At 44.6% G+C, this 16,997-nt stretch overlaps 1 protein-coding gene across 1 annotated transcript; it reads right to left on the bottom strand.

Moving 5' to 3' along the window:
• Positions 1 to 4,398: 4,398 nt before the first annotated feature.
• LOC142665851 (protein kinase C delta type-like) lies at positions 4,399 to 10,160 on the bottom strand. The gene is made up of 3 exons (XM_075845627.1): positions 9,818 to 10,160; positions 5,844 to 6,372; positions 4,399 to 5,676 (listed from the first exon to the last, which is right to left on the bottom strand). The coding sequence occupies exons 2-3, from the start codon at positions 5,939 to 5,941 to the stop codon at positions 5,118 to 5,120; spliced, it is 657 nt and encodes a 218-aa protein (XP_075701742.1). The 5' UTR covers positions 5,942 to 6,372; positions 9,818 to 10,160; the 3' UTR covers positions 4,399 to 5,117.
• Between the last annotated feature and the right edge of the window lie 6,837 nt (positions 10,161 to 16,997).

Raw genomic sequence — 16,997 nt, forward strand, 5'->3', positions numbered from 1 at the left:
CGCCATACAGCCCCCCCTGTAGGTAACGCCACCAGACTCTGGATACTATATATACCACTGGCCACCAGACTCTGGATACTATATATACCACTGGCCACCAGACTCTGGATATTATATATACCACTGGCCACCAGACTCTGGATACTATATGTACTACTGGCCATCAGACTCTGGATACTATATATACCACTGGCCACCAGACTCTGGATACTATATATACCGCTGGCCACCAGACTCTGGATACGCCAGACTCTGGACACTATATATACACCACTGGCCACCGGACTCTGGATACTATATGTACCACTGGCCACCAGACTCTGGATACTATATATACCACTGGCCACCAGACACTGGATATTATATATACCACTGGCCACCAGACTCTGGATACTATATGTACTACTGTAATGTCCGTGGCTGCGGGCTTTCAGCTCCAACCTCCCACTGACAGCCGCAGCCACGAGTCGTCAAGCGCTGGCCTCAGCCTCCTCCTCAGGAGACGCCAGTGCTCGCGTCTACTTACCTCTGCCGGATCCGGTAGGGTGCGCGCGCCCTCTCTTAAAGGGGCAGCACGCGCACCGGACCTCATTGATGAACTTTGACCCGTGAGTACCCTGGACTATAAGAGGGGTCCAGCCCCCTAGTTCTATGCCTGAGCGTTGTTGTGTTCCCTAGTTTGTCTATGTGATGGCCTCCTAGTGAGTTTCCAGTTCCAGTCCCTGTCCCTATACCTGTTTCCAGTTCCTGTTCCTAGCAATCCATACCTTCCTGGTCTAGCACTGAGCTGTGCCAAAGTCGTACCGTGCTATATCCACGTCTGACCTGCTTCACCTCACCCTACGTCCGCCTGCTACCTAAGTCCCAGCCGAGCCTGCCCTGCTGCTGTTTGAGCTGCCACAGGTACCTATAGAACTATAGACATTCACCTGCTCCCTGTTGGCCAGCTGCCTTACCGCCAAGGCGGTACGGCTCAGTGGGTCCACAGACCCTTCGTGACAACTACTGGCCATCAGACTCTGGATACTATATATACCACTGGCCACTAGGCTCTGGATACTATATATACCACTGGCCACCAGACTCTGGATACTCCAGACTCTTGGCACTATATATACCACTGACACCAGACTCTGGATACTTTATGTACCACTGGCCACCAGACTCCGGATACTATATATACCACTGGCCACCAGACTCCGGATACTATATATACCACTGGCCACCAGACTCTCGATACTATATATACCACTGGCTACCAGACTCTGGATACTCCAGACTTTCGCCACTATATATATTACTGACACCAGACTCTGGATACTTTATGTACCACTGGCCACCAGACTGTGGATACTATATATACCACTGACCACCAGACTCTGGATATTATATGTGCCTCTAACCAACAGACTGTGGATACTTTATATACCACTGGCTGTCAGACTTTGGATACTATATGTACCACTGACTACTGGAAACCACTTGTAAGTGGATTAGGGTTAGTTCACCACCACTGGATTAGGGTAAATTCTCTATCGAAGGCGGCTGTATGACAATAGGGACTAGTGAAGAGGCCGGTCAGTGTTTGTGTTTAGTCAGTATTCACATTAGTCGGCAGAGTCACAGGTGGAGTGAAACGCGTGGGACGATGGCGTTGATGGACGGCACATTCAGTGGAGTCGACGCCTCCTCATCCTCCTGTTCCATTGGTGCCGGTGCTGCAGGTTTCTTCCAGCGACATAACATATATGATCCCCGTGTGGTAAGTTCTTTCTTAAGATTTTTCCTATATGACATTTTATGCCCTGTCACATATAGACACATAAAGGTGAGGTACTCACCAGGGCCGTATTTACCATTAGATACCTGCGGGCTCAAGATCACTGTAGTACTACCGATAATGAGTCCTCTACCTGTGTGTTTTCCGATTTTATGTAACTAAAGCTTAATTGCTGTATAAATGAAAAGATCTACAATTTCCTAATCTACTTTATGTTTCTTAGCTGAGAGCAGGACTAGCGATGTACAGGTTTACTGCATCTGAATGTGAGCAAGAGCGTCCTCATTCACTGACAGCAAACAGTTCTTGAAAATGGTGAGTAATTGAAACATAAATTATATTATAAAGTTGTAGAACTTCTCATGTATACAGGAATGAAGTATTTATTATATGGGGCTTGGCTGTAAATATGCTCCCGGATATGAAGTCTCCTTGTATAGACCAGTCCTATTGGATCTCTCGGTGTGGACGTCTCTGCAGGGGATTTTTCTTCTTCATGAATGTTGATCTCTGGTGTGTAGGATCTGGTAACAGGAGCATCCATGAGGTGAGGGCCCTGACTGTAGGGGGCAGCATTGTAGCCGATCCTCCATCTCCCACTGTGCCCCATTCAATGTATCCAGTTTAGATAATCCTCCACAATCTAAATAGCCTGTACTTCAGCTCTCTCCTGCACTGATACATTGTAACAAACTCTCACTTATCATTATATAACCATTAAAGCTGTTTTCTGGTTTGGAAAACCCATTTTCAAATGCCCTATTAGGGAATTTTAGTGTAATAGTGTGGGTTCCCCTGTTCAGGAACCTGATTAATTAGCCAGAATGGAGAGGAGCTACAAACATCATCTCCTGCTAAGGAGGATCAACACATCCATGTACTACATGCACAGCCTGGTGATTTTCGAACTGTGTAAGGCCTCATTCACACGGCAGGGTTTCCCGGCCGGGTGCCGGCCGTTCATAAATCGGCCGGCACCCGGCTGCATTAGGAATAATAGACCCCTAATGGGGCTATTCACACGACCGATTTTTTGACGGCCGGGAAAACCGGCCGTCAAAAAATAGGACATGCTCTATCTTCGGCCGGGTACCCGGCCGCCCGGCTCCCATAGAAGTCTATGGGGCCGGGTATTACACGGCCATCACCGGGATGTGTCCCGAGTGATGGCCGGTTTTTCCGGCGCTTGCGCTCTATCTCCTCCTCCTCACAGCGCAGAGTGCATGTGAGGAGGAGGAGTTAAAGCCATTCGGACGAATGGCATCGCTGTACACTGTGTGGCAGTGCCGGGGTGTACAGCAGGTGGAAGGGAGCGCTGCGCTGGCTCCCTTCCCCTGCTTGTTTTAAAAGCACCCTGGCCCGGCGACACCTTCGATGGCGACGCTAGCAGCTGCAGCTGCTGCTGCTACGGCTGCTACTACTGTAGCGACGCCACTATAGCAGAGCGGGGAGGTATCTCTGCTATGTGCTAGCCGCACTTTAGCTCCTTGAAGGAGCGGAATCCCCGTGTTTTCGGGGATTCCGCTCCTGGACAGAGCGCTTGATGTCTCTGTCCATATCTGGGCAGTGACATCAGGGGAAACTCCTGAAGCGGAATCCCCGAACACATGGGGATTCCCCTTCAGGAGTTGCCGCTGATGTCACTGTCCGGATCTGCCTGGCCCGGCACGGATGCAAAACTTAATGCAAACCGGCCGGACAAAATGGCCGATTTTACTGGCCGACACTCGGGCTCGGGAACGACCCGGTCGTGTGAATCCCGCCTAATACTTTAATAACCCTTTAGAGAGAGTGTAGGGAAATTAAACTCTTGTATTAAGTTCCCCCAGAGATTACGGGACCCCTCTAGCAAAACGGTATTGTAAAAACCTAACAACCCCTGTAAGACTCTGTTCACACCACATTTGGGCTTTAAATCTGGCATATACCTTTAAAGTGTAGCTAAACGTTTGACAAACTTCTGACATGTCATAGTGACATGTCAGAAGGTTGGATTGTGGGGGTCCGAGCACTGAGACCCCCACCAATCGCTAGAATGAAGCAGCTGAAGCACTTGTGTGATCGCTCCGCCGCTTCGTGTTTGTTCGGACATGTCAGAAGTTTGTCAAACGTTTAGCTACACTCTAAATGGGTAAAACCTGGAGAATAAGACATTGAGACCTATACAACATTTACAACATAGACGTCCAATGGGAATAACAACAAGCACAAAGATGTAGGGGGTAAAAGGAGAATTTTATTTATAGATAAGGGAAGGTTATATTTTATTATTAGGAAATTATTATATAAGTATTAGGACTACTATTATTATATACTGTGTATATGTATGTGTCATCTATTTATCTATTATACTAAACCTAGCTAAAGGCCGTGTTGATCCAGAGGAAGGCGAAAACCCCCTGTGAGGAATGAGCCAATTGTCCTCATATTAGGGGGGAAAATTCCTTCCTGACCCCAAATATGGCGGTCGGCATAAATCCCAGGATCAAAGGCTGATGTGTAATATAGGGAAAAATTCTTAGTTTTTTTTTTTATTATTATTTTTAATTAACTACTGTATTTATATATGTGTAAACTATAAATTGTATTAAATTAAGAATTATTTTTGATAAATTATTTTTCTATATTTATATTATGTTACTTATGTGTGTTACTACTTATTACTCTATAATCCTAAACCTATTTAAGGCCGTGTTGATCCAGAGGAAGGCGAAAACCCCCTTTGAGGAATGAGCCAATTGTCCTCATATTAAGGGGGGAAAATTCCTTCCTGACCCCAAATATGGCGATCAGAATAATCCCAGGATCAAAGGCTAAAGTCTAATCTAAATGTACTATGTGTCTATATGCGGGTGTCTATACTTATCATGTAGTGCGGTGTCTATACATATTATGTAGTGCGGTGTCTATACATATTATGTAGTGTGGTGTCTATACTTAATATGTGGTGATGTTAGTGATGTGGGTGATGCTAGTGATGTGGGTGATGTGGGTGCATTACTTACCTGGCCTGTGCTGAGGTGAGATCAGGTATAATGGCCGCTCCGGCCCCAGGACTACAACATGCGGCTATTATTCCTGATCTCTCCAGATGGAAACTAAGCACAGGCCGCTCCTGGGGGGTGTAGAGGATCTTCAGGCTGGAGTGATGTCAGATGCCAGCCCGGGATTGGAGGATGGCAAGTCAAGGCCCTGGTGCAGCAGCAAGATGGCAGAGGTGCGGCATGAAGATGTTACGGAGAGAGATGATGGTCTGGGCAGCCGAGGTGACATACAGCAGCAGAGACATGAGGCGCGGGTCAGGAGGCGTGAAGTTCTGGGCCCTTGTCCTGAGATGTTAAGGGGTCCAGCTTGGTGACATGAAGCTGAACCCGGACAAGGGGTGAAGGGCTTTGTTATTCTCTGGCCACTTCAGATGTTGGTTCTCCAGAACGGGCACAAATGGTGTAAAAGGTGGCCGTGCCCTCCTCTCCTGCAGTTCCTCCCAGCCGATGGTGGAGAAGAATGGATGCGCTCTGATGTTCCCGCACACACCGAGGCGCCTCTCAGAATTTTTACGGACCAGTCTCTTGGTTAGATGTTTCACGTCAGGATTAAGCCAAGTTGGAAATTTAGGCTTCGCGGTGGTGATGGCTTTGAAAGCCATTCGCCTGACGGGGCCGTTGTAAAAGGGGGAGCGTCCTGCTGCCATCCTGGACACCACAATCCCCAGGCTCCACCAGTCAACTGCGGTGCCGTATTTTTTTCCAAGAAGCACCTCGGGGGCCATGTAATCCAACGTTCCCGTCACTCCACTGATCTTATTGGAGGCGGTGACTCCATCTTGGGCCAGTCCCAGGTCGATGATACGGACGTGGCCATCTGCATCCAGCATTATATTCTCCGGCTTTAGATCTCTGCAAAGAAATAAGACGAGAGAATGACAAATCCGCCCAGTGATCCAGGAGACGGGGGATGAATCACTGCACCTACAAGCAGAATAGCCACTCAGGAGTGTAGGAAAGCTGGGTGCATTATTTATAGCATGTAATGGAGACGGAGAAAATGGGGAAGTTCTGCTTACCGGTGGACGATGTTGTGTCCATGGAGGAACTGGAGGCCACATATCATCTCTGCTGTGTAGAATCTGATGGGGAGAACAGAGCGGAGTCTCAATGTCATGAAATCTTCCTCTATCAATTCCCTAATATCATGTTATGATGGAGTGTGTGTGGTCTCTATCAGAGAAGAGGCGCTGATTATGGCAGCCTGTATTCTGCATTCTCTGCATTGTCCTTCATCTGACCTCTCCCTCACCTTTTCTTCTGTCCACCCCCCTCAGTCTCCTGATTATTTACTCGCCTTACGTTGCCGATGTTCAAGCAGCCGCACATCCTGATCAAAGCCTCCAGGCTGCCACCGGACAGATACTCCGTGATAAAATATGCCCGTTCCTCAGACTGATGTGCGGCATAGAGGTGGCATAGGAACGGGCATTGTCTGGCCGCCAGGAGTATCCGCCGCTCTCTCATAATTTCGTCCGCATTGTCCCGTTTGGTGATAATTTTTACGGCCATGTAGGTGTTTCGGCCGGGGACTGATGCCAGGACCACCTGAGGAAAACAAATGGAGAGTGCCCATGAGAAGAAGAAGGATCAGGCATGGACTGAGAGGTGGGTCAGTCGGGTAGTGCCCAGAACCCTACAGCAGAACAAAGCTGAGCTACCGGCATAATGCAGTAATGCAGTGTCTGCTGTTGGGTGCTGTATGGAGAGGTCTTCACGCCTTACTGACATCTGACGTAAATGTAAGTCATAGTTGGTAGGAGGGAGAATGGAGCAGAATCACGCGCTTTAAGGATAAGTTCACACGTAGCGTAAATTCAGCAGATTTTCCGCAACGGATTTTGTTGCGAGAAATCCGCAGCATAAGACAGTAGCAGCAGAGTGGATGACATTTGAACAAATCTTATCCACACGCTGCGTAAATGATAAGCAAAAAAAAATGCTCAGAAATTGCACTGCAGGGCGGCTTTTTAATTCGCAGCATGTCAATTGTATTTCCATAATCGCTGTTTTTTTGTTGCGGGTTTTCCCCATCAAATTCAGTCGGGAGATAAAACCAGCAATAAATTGCAGATGTTCCATTTTTGTGGCGGAAAAGCTGCAATTCATTTGCAATAATCAGGGGGGGGGGGAAATCTTATACTTACCCAGAATTCTGTGCTTCTTCATCCAGATCGGCCCCTTGGGATAAAGTTTATTCCCATGTGACCGCTTCAGCCAATCAGAGGCTGCAGCGGTCACATGGGATAAAACATCATCCCAGGAGGCCGGGCTGCAGGACGGCAGGTGGGTGCAGTGGCGGATTATCATTAGGGCTGTTCGGGCAGCCGCCCAAGGCTCCTGGGGGGCCCATGGCCGGCAGAACTGCACATGATCGCACGGGCCCCCTCATTCCTGATGCCATCGCTAGCATCGGAGGGGGCCCCGGTGCTAGCGGCAGCCACATTCATTTGTATCTGAGTCCTCAGGACTTAGATACAAATTAATACTATAGGCTGCAGCCGGTCACGTTTGGCTTGCAGCCTATAAGGCACTGGGAAGACTCCCAGTACTGCATCACGCCGGTCTGCGCATGCGTCTAGTCCGGAGGATTCACATGCGTCCAGCTGGAGCGGCCGACACGGGGTAAGGTAAGTAAACTGTATACATTTTTTTAGGTGGGGGACTATCGCTGTGTATATATTCAAGGAGGGGGGGATTGCTCCGTTACACTATATACAAGGGGGAGTGCTGGGTGGCCCTATATACAAGGGGGAGGGTAGCGCTGTGTGGGCCTGTATACAAAGGGGGAAGTGCTCTGTGTCACAATATACAAGGGGGGGGTGCTATGTGGCCTTTATGCAAGGGGGAGTGCTGTGTGACACTATGCACAAAGGGGGAGGGCTGAGTAGCACTATATACAAGGGGGGGCTGTGTAGCGCTATCCACAGCGGTATGTGTGTGGCGCTCTTTATAGGGTTTTTTTTTGGCGCTATTTACAAGAGGGGAGGGCTGTGTGGCGCTTTCTACAGTGGGGCTGTATGGCACTATCTTTAGGGGGCTGTGTGTAACGCTCTCTACGGGGGATGTGTGATATCTACAGGGGGCTGTGTGGGGCGCTATCTATGGGGGTGTGTAATATCTACAGGGGCTGTGTGTGTGGCACTATGTATGGGGCTGTGTGTGGCACTATGTACAGGGGGCTATGTGTGGCACTATGTCCAGGGGGCTGTGTGTGGCACTATGTACAGGGGGCGGTGTGTATGTGGTGTTTTACAGTGTGTGGTATTATTATATTCAGGCGCGCAGTGTTTGGTGCTATTATATTTAGGGGTACAGTTTGTGGCACCATGATAACTTTATTTTCATTTATAGGTGTGGAAATGGTGGAAAAGTGAGGAGCCGAAGACATCTGAGTGGCAAATTCTGCAGAAATGAGTCATGGCCGGGAAAAGTCGTCATGAGCTCTGGACCGGATGGAGTAGAAAAGAGGGAAAAAAATACTAAAATCTGAGACGTTGTCACCTGTGAGTCACTAGATTTATAAAAAATCTGTCACCTCTCCTGACATGTTTATTATAGGAAATTCTTGTATTTCACAAAAAGTCTTTCTGCAGTCCAGGACTGATAGACAATTCCCCTTGTCAGGAGGACGTGTCCCTGCACAGTGTGATACTGTCAGTATGTAGGGACACAGCCCTGTGACAAGGGGAATCGTAACACCCATTTGTTAATGCTTGCCCAAAAAGCTAGTGTTAAAAATTGTTACGGCGCGGCAGGGCGGCGGTGCGGAAGGGGGGCCCAAGTTTGGTAACAGCCCAGGGCCCATGGTCTACTTAATCCGCCACTGGGTGTGTCACCATGGTTATGTAAGTATAAACTAATAGCGACCGTGCCATCTAAACCGTTACTCAGGGGAAAGCTCCCTTTGTCACCCCATCACCTCTATTACGTGACACGATCGCGGTGTATAGATAGTTGTCATGGCAGCTAGAGGTCCTAATGACGGCTGCCATCTTGGTACTCCTATTAAGCCATGCCAGAGGAAGGGCTTAATAGGAGGATGCTAAAAGCACAATACATAAATATTACAGTGTATTGTACCAGCAATCTTACCATCAAGTCCTCTAGTGGAATTTATAGAAACTCATTTAAAAAATGGTCAAACAAATGTGTACGGAACATACAAAAAATATCTAAAAAGTCACTTTACCCCTAATTTATAAAATAAAAAAAAATAAGATGAATTGTTATCCGTAAAAAAGATAAACGTTTAAAATCGAGCGTTATTTAACCGTAAGGTGAACGCCGTAAAAAATAAATTAAAAAAAACGAAATTAAAAAAACTTTTTACATTTTGTTTTGCTCACTAAAAAATGAAATACACAGTGATGAAATGTTATATGTAACCCAAAATGGTACCATTTAAAACTACAGCTCGCCCTGCAAAAAACAAGTCCTCACACCGCTCCACCGACCGAAAAATAAAAAAACTTCTGGGTTTCAGAATATTTTTTACAAATGGTTTTTATTGGATAAAAAGTGTAAAAAAAAACAAACTTATAATTTTGCTGTCACCGTAGTTGTGCTGACCGCAGAATAAAGGCAACACATTATTTTTACTGTTCAGTTGACTCAAAAAAAGTGAAATCCTAAAAACAATGGACGAATTGCTGTTTTGTTTTCCACTCCATCCATCAAAATAAGTTTTAATCGTTTCCCAGTACATTATATGAAACATTAATGGCAGCATGAAAAACTACAACTCATCTCGCAATAAAAATAATAATAATCTGATACGGCTGTCAGCAGAAAAATAAAAAAGTTATGACTTTTAGAAGGTGGGGAGGAAAAAACTAAAATAAAAAACGGAAGTAGCATCCCATAGACTAACACTACAATCATCATCCATCCAGCGTGACATGGCTGATAACAGAGAACAAATGATGGAGATAAAATGGAAACTTTAGGTTTACTGCCCCTTTCAAATGTAATATTTAGATATTATACTCACTTTGCCAAAACTGCCCCTACCCAGGACCTGGTGGATGGTGAAGCGGCTGATGGTAAGCCTGGCATAGGGGCTGGATGTTCCAGGGTCTCCGCTGCTCCCAGGTCTTGGCTCCTCATCCTCCAATCCTCTGTCCTTGGCTCCTCTCCTCTTCTTCATGATCTTCTTGAATCCGGTGACGCTGTCCTCCTCCCTCTTCCTCTTCTCTTCTTCTCTCTTTTCACTGTCTTCTCCATGTCCATTGGACGCCATTTTCTCCAATATCTTCCTACCTGTAGACTCCAGTCCGATCGCTGCCGTCGACAGTTGAAAGTAAAGGGCAGTTGGTCGTGTGCAGGTCACATGATGTCAGAGGTCATGGAATCCTCAGGTGGCACCTGCCTGGCAGTAACCTGCTCTGCCATGTCTGATGTGGGCATCATGAGTGCCAGACTCGTGTCCAGCATAATGTTTTCCAACCAGGGTTCCTGAGATTCCAGGTCAGGGGTCCGCAGAACACAGTAGCAATACATGTCACTCCTACAGTAGAAATAGAAAACAGAGTTCTATTTGCTCAAGTTATTGGTGAAACATTTCTCATCCAGAATATACAATTATAGAACGCTTTACCTCCTTTACACCAAACTTCTATGAGATACATAGGAATGGGAGTAGTAGTTCCCCGGGAGTGGAAAACATATTCCATGTTTTAAGGTTGGGAAACGCCGGTCTAGAGGAATGAGAGAGAACGTCATGGCGGATCTTCTAGTGCTGTATCATTAGTAGACGGGGGATGGGACAGGTGATGAGAAGGGTATATCGGGCTGGCAGTGGATGTACAATAAATAAAGGAGTGTGAATAGATCATAATTATAAGATTATTTATAATGTAAACCATGACACAGCGCCGGATCCATGGTATGAAGGACACCCCCGGCACCAGGACACCATTGACTTATTATGACCATTGGGTTCGGTCATTGTGTCAGTAGTTTTGATGTCATCTGATTGAGTTTGTGACAGAGATTCTGAAAGGACCCGCCAGCAGTAATGTGAGATTGATGCGTTGTCTCCTGCACGTCATCTATGTCCTCATCCCAGTCCAATGGCTATGGAGGAGAAAATACATTATTATATTTTATTACATACACATTTATATTATAAATGATAGATAGATAGATAGATAGATAGATAGATAGATAGATAGATAGATAGATAGATAGATAGATATATTAGATAGATAGATAGATAGATAGATAGATAGATAGAGTCCACCGTCCAGCAGCACCAGCACATATAACGGATGGGTGCACAACTTGGGAACCCGATTTTTGGTTCCAAATCTTTCAATATGTTTCCAAGAATAGGCAGCACTCCGATTCAAAGTGAAAAAAGTGGGTTTTATTAGCCCCTGTGCAAGGTTTCGGCTGTATTTGTGGAGCCTTTTTCAAGCACGCTGATGGTGTATAAAACAGTGGTATATACGGGGGCTGAACAAATAGTCCCATTAACATGTGATTAATACAAAGACTAAAAACAACCATGATGTCTATAAATGACATCACATATAATAATACATAAAGTATCCACAGTGATCAATACAAATATCTTCTCAATACACAAGAAAAGTGCATAATGTGCTAATTAATGTGTCCGTTATTAAACATGTACAGCTGTGAACAATTAAAAACATTAACATGTAATACTTTGGATCCAAGTTCACGTGTGTGTTGATTTCGGTGTTCTAAGGATTAGTTTGCGCATGTCTATGACATCACGCGGGTTTGCGCATGCGCATTAGACATGTGTAGTCATCGGCGGCCTTTTTGGTAAATATAATATCATTACCTAATAGATGAAATACTGCGCGTGTCAGCGCATGCGTGATGTGATAAACTATCGTACTAGGTCAATGAGAATGATATAGGAAACAGTGAAATCGCTCACTACTCAAATTTAAGAGAATTATATATGAGACATTATAAATATAGTCCCTAATATAATATAGTTTGTTTAGAGGTGACATTTTATTATGTAGTATATGTCCCTATGTTATAAATTCTGAAAGTTATTGTGATAATATAACTAGAATTATATCAAAGTAAAAAAAAAAGTAGCTGAAAAAACGCATCTGTGTGAATAGAGACATAATGTTGGAAAATTCAATATTAAAAATTTCTGGTCACAAGAACACTGTTATTATATATCATCCTGGTTTTCTTATGGTACATAGACGCAATTTATAAAGATAAATTTCGATGCTCATGGCGATATTAAATATAAAAATGTATGTTACCCACCGGAACAAAGGGAGTCCAAAGTAAACATGGGGAGAACTTGTATATGGCTCAGGTAAAGTAATCTGAAAGAGATCATTTTAAAGTTATAACAAATGATGTAATAGTACACTAAGTTATATACACGATAAACGTGCGTCAACCCATCCCGACCTGTGGGATAGAATCGTTTCTCATATGTCCGTTTAGTCAAAGGATGAGTAAATTCCCCTCTCTAAGGGGGCGGCGGCGCCACTGAAACCAGCCGCCGCCACCACCTCTTGCACTATAATTGCATAAGCGATGAATGGCCGTGCACCGTTCCCGACCATTTAGCGCTTTTCAACGATGCATGCGGCACAATGACTTCTTTACGCCGCTTGCGTCATTGAAAGGTGCTGAATGACAGGGCAGAATTACTTGCCCTGTCAATCAACGCCTTTCGTCGTTCAGCCAAAGCAAACCTGCCCAGAAGAGAGCAGGTCTGGATTGCCACCGAACGGCGTGGGAATGGGATCAGGGTGAGCATGTAAAGTTTTCGTTTTTTTAGAATAAAAAGGGCGTGTCATTATCTACAGAGGGAGCTATATGTGGGGCATTATATACAGGGGTGGGCTATATGAGGGATACTATATACAGGGGTGGGCTATATGTGGGGCATTATATACACGGGTGGGCTATATGAGGGATACTATATATAAGGGTGGGCTATATGTGGGGCATTATATAGATGGATGGGCTATATGTGGGGCATTATATATGGGGGGCTATATGTGGGGCACTATATACAGGGGTGGGCTATATGTGGAGCACTATCTACAGGGGTGGGCTATATGTGGGCACTATATACACGGTGGGCTATATGTGGGGCACTATATACAGGAGTCAGCTATATCTGGAGCACTAGCTATAGGGGGAGCTATATGTAGGGCACTATCTACAGGGATGAGCTATATATGGGGCACTATATACAGGGGAGTTATATGTGGGCACTATTTATGGGGGGCTGTATGTGGGGATTATCTACAGGGGGCTGTATGTAGGGCACTATTTAAAGGGGGCTGTATGTGGGGCCTTATCTACAGGGAGCTGTATGTGGGGCACTATCTACAGGGGGCTTTATGTGGGGCAATATCTACAGGGGCATCTAAGTGGGGCACCATTTACAGGGGGATCTATGTTGGGCACGATCTGCAGGGGTCTCCATGGGGGGCACTATCTACAGGGAGCACTGTGACTGTGGGAAACAGTGTATAGTGCTATTATAATCAGGGACACAGTGTATGGCACTATTTTAATTAGAGGTGCAGTGTATGGCGCTATTATATTTTGCGGCTTAGTGTGTGACACCATGAGAATTTTATCTTCGTTTATAGGTGCAGAAATGTTTGAAAAGTGAGAAGCTGAATACATCTGTGCAGAAAACTGCAGAAATGGGCTGTGGCCGGGAGAAGTAGTCATAGAGGTGTGAACCGGATGGAGAAGAAAAGAGAAAAAGAACTAGAATTCGAGAAGACGTCACCGGTGAGTCACCTAATGTAAATGTTTATTCTGCCTCTAATCAGCACTGTAGTCACTGTATGATCTGCAGCGAGATGATGGGTGGTATGAGTTGTGTTTTTTTGTGGAACAGCAACTCCCAGCATATACTTATGATTGTTCGGCCAATGCTGGGAGCTGTAGTTTTACACCATACAAACCTATGTAGCAGGGGTTGCACTACATTGAGCTGTATTTGTGCTGGTGCTGTATATATCTATGATCTTAGTTCTGGTGCTGTATATATGTTATGATCTTGTTTCTGATGCTGTATTTTTGTACTGAGCTTTGTTCTGGTGCTGTATATATGTACTGAGTTGATTCTCATGCTGTATATGTCACGGTTTGTGGGTATGTGGACCAACTAGGCCGCACCGACGTAGCGGGGAGGCAGCTGGCCAAACAGGGAACGCCAGCAATACAAAGTCCCGCACAAGGGTACCTGGATAGTCCAGACAGTGGCCGCAGCTCTGACACGGATGGAGGTGGGTGCAGCATGTAATGCCAGACATGGCGGATGACAGCAGGTGCCGCAGGTTGCGCCAGACGTGGCGAATCCCTCCGGACATGGCAGATGACACAGGACGTAGCGGATGACACAGGACGTGGCAAACAACAGCAGGTGCAGTAGACACGACTCCAACTAGTAGGCACAGGAAGAAGTACACAGCACGGGATACAGGAACAAGTATCTGGGCATGGGTAACAACTGGAACGGGAAACACTAAGGGACCATTTGCAAGACAGACTAGGGATAACTAACAACACTCAGGCAAGGATCAGATGGGCTGGGGCCCTCTTATAGTCCGGGAAATCATGTGTGTTGATGATGATGATGATTTCTTACATGTGCGCGCTGGCCCTTTAAGAGTGGGCACGAGCGTGCGTTCACCCTACGGAACACAGCAAACCGGAGCGGAAGTGAGCGCAGGCGTCTCCTATGAAGGAGATGGGGACCAGCATTCACAGATCCATGGCTGCGGGCATCAGGCGGTGAGTAGATCTGACGGCCCGCGGCCATGGACGCTACAGTATATATGTACTGAGCTTTGTTCTGGTGATGTATATATCTACTGAGCTTGTTTCTGGTGCTGTATATATGTTATGAGCTTTGTTCTGGTGCTGTATATATGTTATGATCTTGGTTCTGGTGCTGTATATTTGTTATGATCTTTGTTCTGGTGCTGTTTACATATTATGAACATTGTTCTGGAGCTGTATTTATGTACTGATCTTGGATCTGGTGCTGTATATATGTACTGATCTTGGATCTGGTGCTGTATATATGTACTGATCTTGGATCTGGTGCTGTATATATGTACTGATCTTGGTTCTGGTGCTGTATATATGTATAAGCTTTGCTCTGGTGATGTATATATGTATGAGCTTTTTTCTGGTGCTGTATATATGTATGAGCTTTGTTATGGTGATGTGTGTGTATATATATATATATATATATGAGCTTTGTTCTGGTGTTTTATATGTGTACTGAGCTTTATTCTCATACTGTATATATGTATGAGCTTGGTTCTGGTGTTTGTATATATGTTATGACCTTTGTTCTGGAGCTGTATTTATGTACTGAGCTTTGTTCTGGTGCTGTATATATGTTATGATATTGGTTCTGGTGGTGTATTTATGTACTGAGCTTTGTTCTGGTGCTGTATATATGTTATGATATTGGTTCTGGTGGTGTATTTATGTACTGAGCTTGGTTCTGGTACTGTATATATGTTATGATCTTGGTTCTGGTACTGTATATATGTATGAGCTTGGTTCTGATGCTGTATTTATATATATTTATAATAACAAAATTGCAGGGAAGATAGAATTGTTTTCAGTTCATTATATATTTTATGGGATTTTTTTCAGGTAGTTTTAACCCCTCGAACCTCCACCATGCGGTAATACATGACCTGACAATATTTCCAAAGATTCCCTTGTATGTATTTTTCAGATGAAGCAAAATCTATAAAATCAACTTTTAAAATGACGCACACTATATGCTAATTACTCATAAAAAGGGTCATGTGGCGGTGCCGCTATCCTGAAGAGTCACATAGTCTTGCCTCGAAACCCACCTTTCCATTCATGATTGACATCCCCCCTGGCTGTTATACATCACTACCAGTCTCCTCCAACTTTTTCGGATGCGCCATTGCCTTGTACTCCTTTGGCACACACCGTGCAGCGAGGTGTACTCTGCCAGGCTGCACCGCGCATGCCAGGGGAGTACAAGGCAACGGCGCATCCGAAAGAGTTGGTGGTGGCTGATAGTGATGTAGAACAGCCAGGGGGATGTCAATCAAAATCTGGGGGCGCCATCTTTTTTCACCTTAAGCAGCAGAAAAGCTAGAATCGGCCCTGATATATAGACAGACAGACAGACAGACAGACAGACAGATAGATAGATAGATAGATAGATAGATAGATAGATAGATAGATATGAGATAGATATGAGATAGATAGATAGATAGATATTAGATAGATAGATATGAGATAGATAGATAGATAGATAGATAGATAGATAGATAGATAGATAGATAGATAGATAGGAGATAGATAGATAGGAGATAGATAGGAGATAGATAGATAGATAGATAGATAGATAGATAGATAGATAGATAGATAGATAGATAGATAGATAGATAGGAGATAGATATTAGATAGATAGATATTAGATAGATAGATATTAGATAGATAGATATTAGATAGATATTAGATAGATAGATAGATATTAGATAGATAGATATGAGAGATAGATATGAGATAGATAGATAGATAGATATTAGATAGATAGATAGATATGAGATAGATAGATAGATAGATATGAGATAGATATGAGATAGATAGATAGATAGATAGATAGATAGATAGATAGATAGATAGATAGATAGATAGATATGAGATAGATATGAGATAGATATGAGATAGATATGAGATAGATATGAGATAGATATGAGATAGATAGATATGAGATAGATAGATAGATAGATATGAGATAGATAGATAGATAGATAGATAGATAGATAGATAGATAGATAGATATTTTGGTATCACATTATGTAATCACATTCAACATACAGTGGTACAGGCAGTGCTTATCTGTGGCACCTGTGATTGGGTGGAAGATCCAGCCAATCAGCATGGGCATTTTCCTTACAGAAGTCTGTGTATCAGCACATAATACTGGAGGCAAGTAGAACCAATCAGTGGCCACTTTATTAGTGAAGTGCATGCAGTGATTGGCTGGCTGGCGCCTCTCTGCAGGATAGTACTAGTCTACTATGGACATCATTTTTAAATGGATTCCAGGCATCATTAGACATCCATGCCCCACGCTCCAGGGTGGCACGGCGCTGTAGAATAAGACCCCTTAGGGTATGTTC

The sequence above is a fragment of the Rhinoderma darwinii genome, chromosome 13, assembly GCF_050947455.1.
Source record: "Rhinoderma darwinii isolate aRhiDar2 chromosome 13, aRhiDar2.hap1, whole genome shotgun sequence".
Taxonomy (NCBI): Eukaryota; Metazoa; Chordata; class Amphibia; order Anura; family Rhinodermatidae; genus Rhinoderma; species Rhinoderma darwinii.

What these genes read in the sequence shown, in the direction of transcription:
- LOC142665851 (XM_075845627.1), bottom strand. Translation starts at nt 5,941, where the DNA reads ATGACATTGAGACTCCGCTCTGTTCTCCCCATCAGATTCTACACAGCA. An exon ending in GGACACAACATCGTCCACCG is followed by an intron (nt 5,677 to 5,843) that starts GTAAGCAGAACT and finishes ATTTCTTTGCAG; the next exon opens with AGATCTAAAGCCGGAGAATA.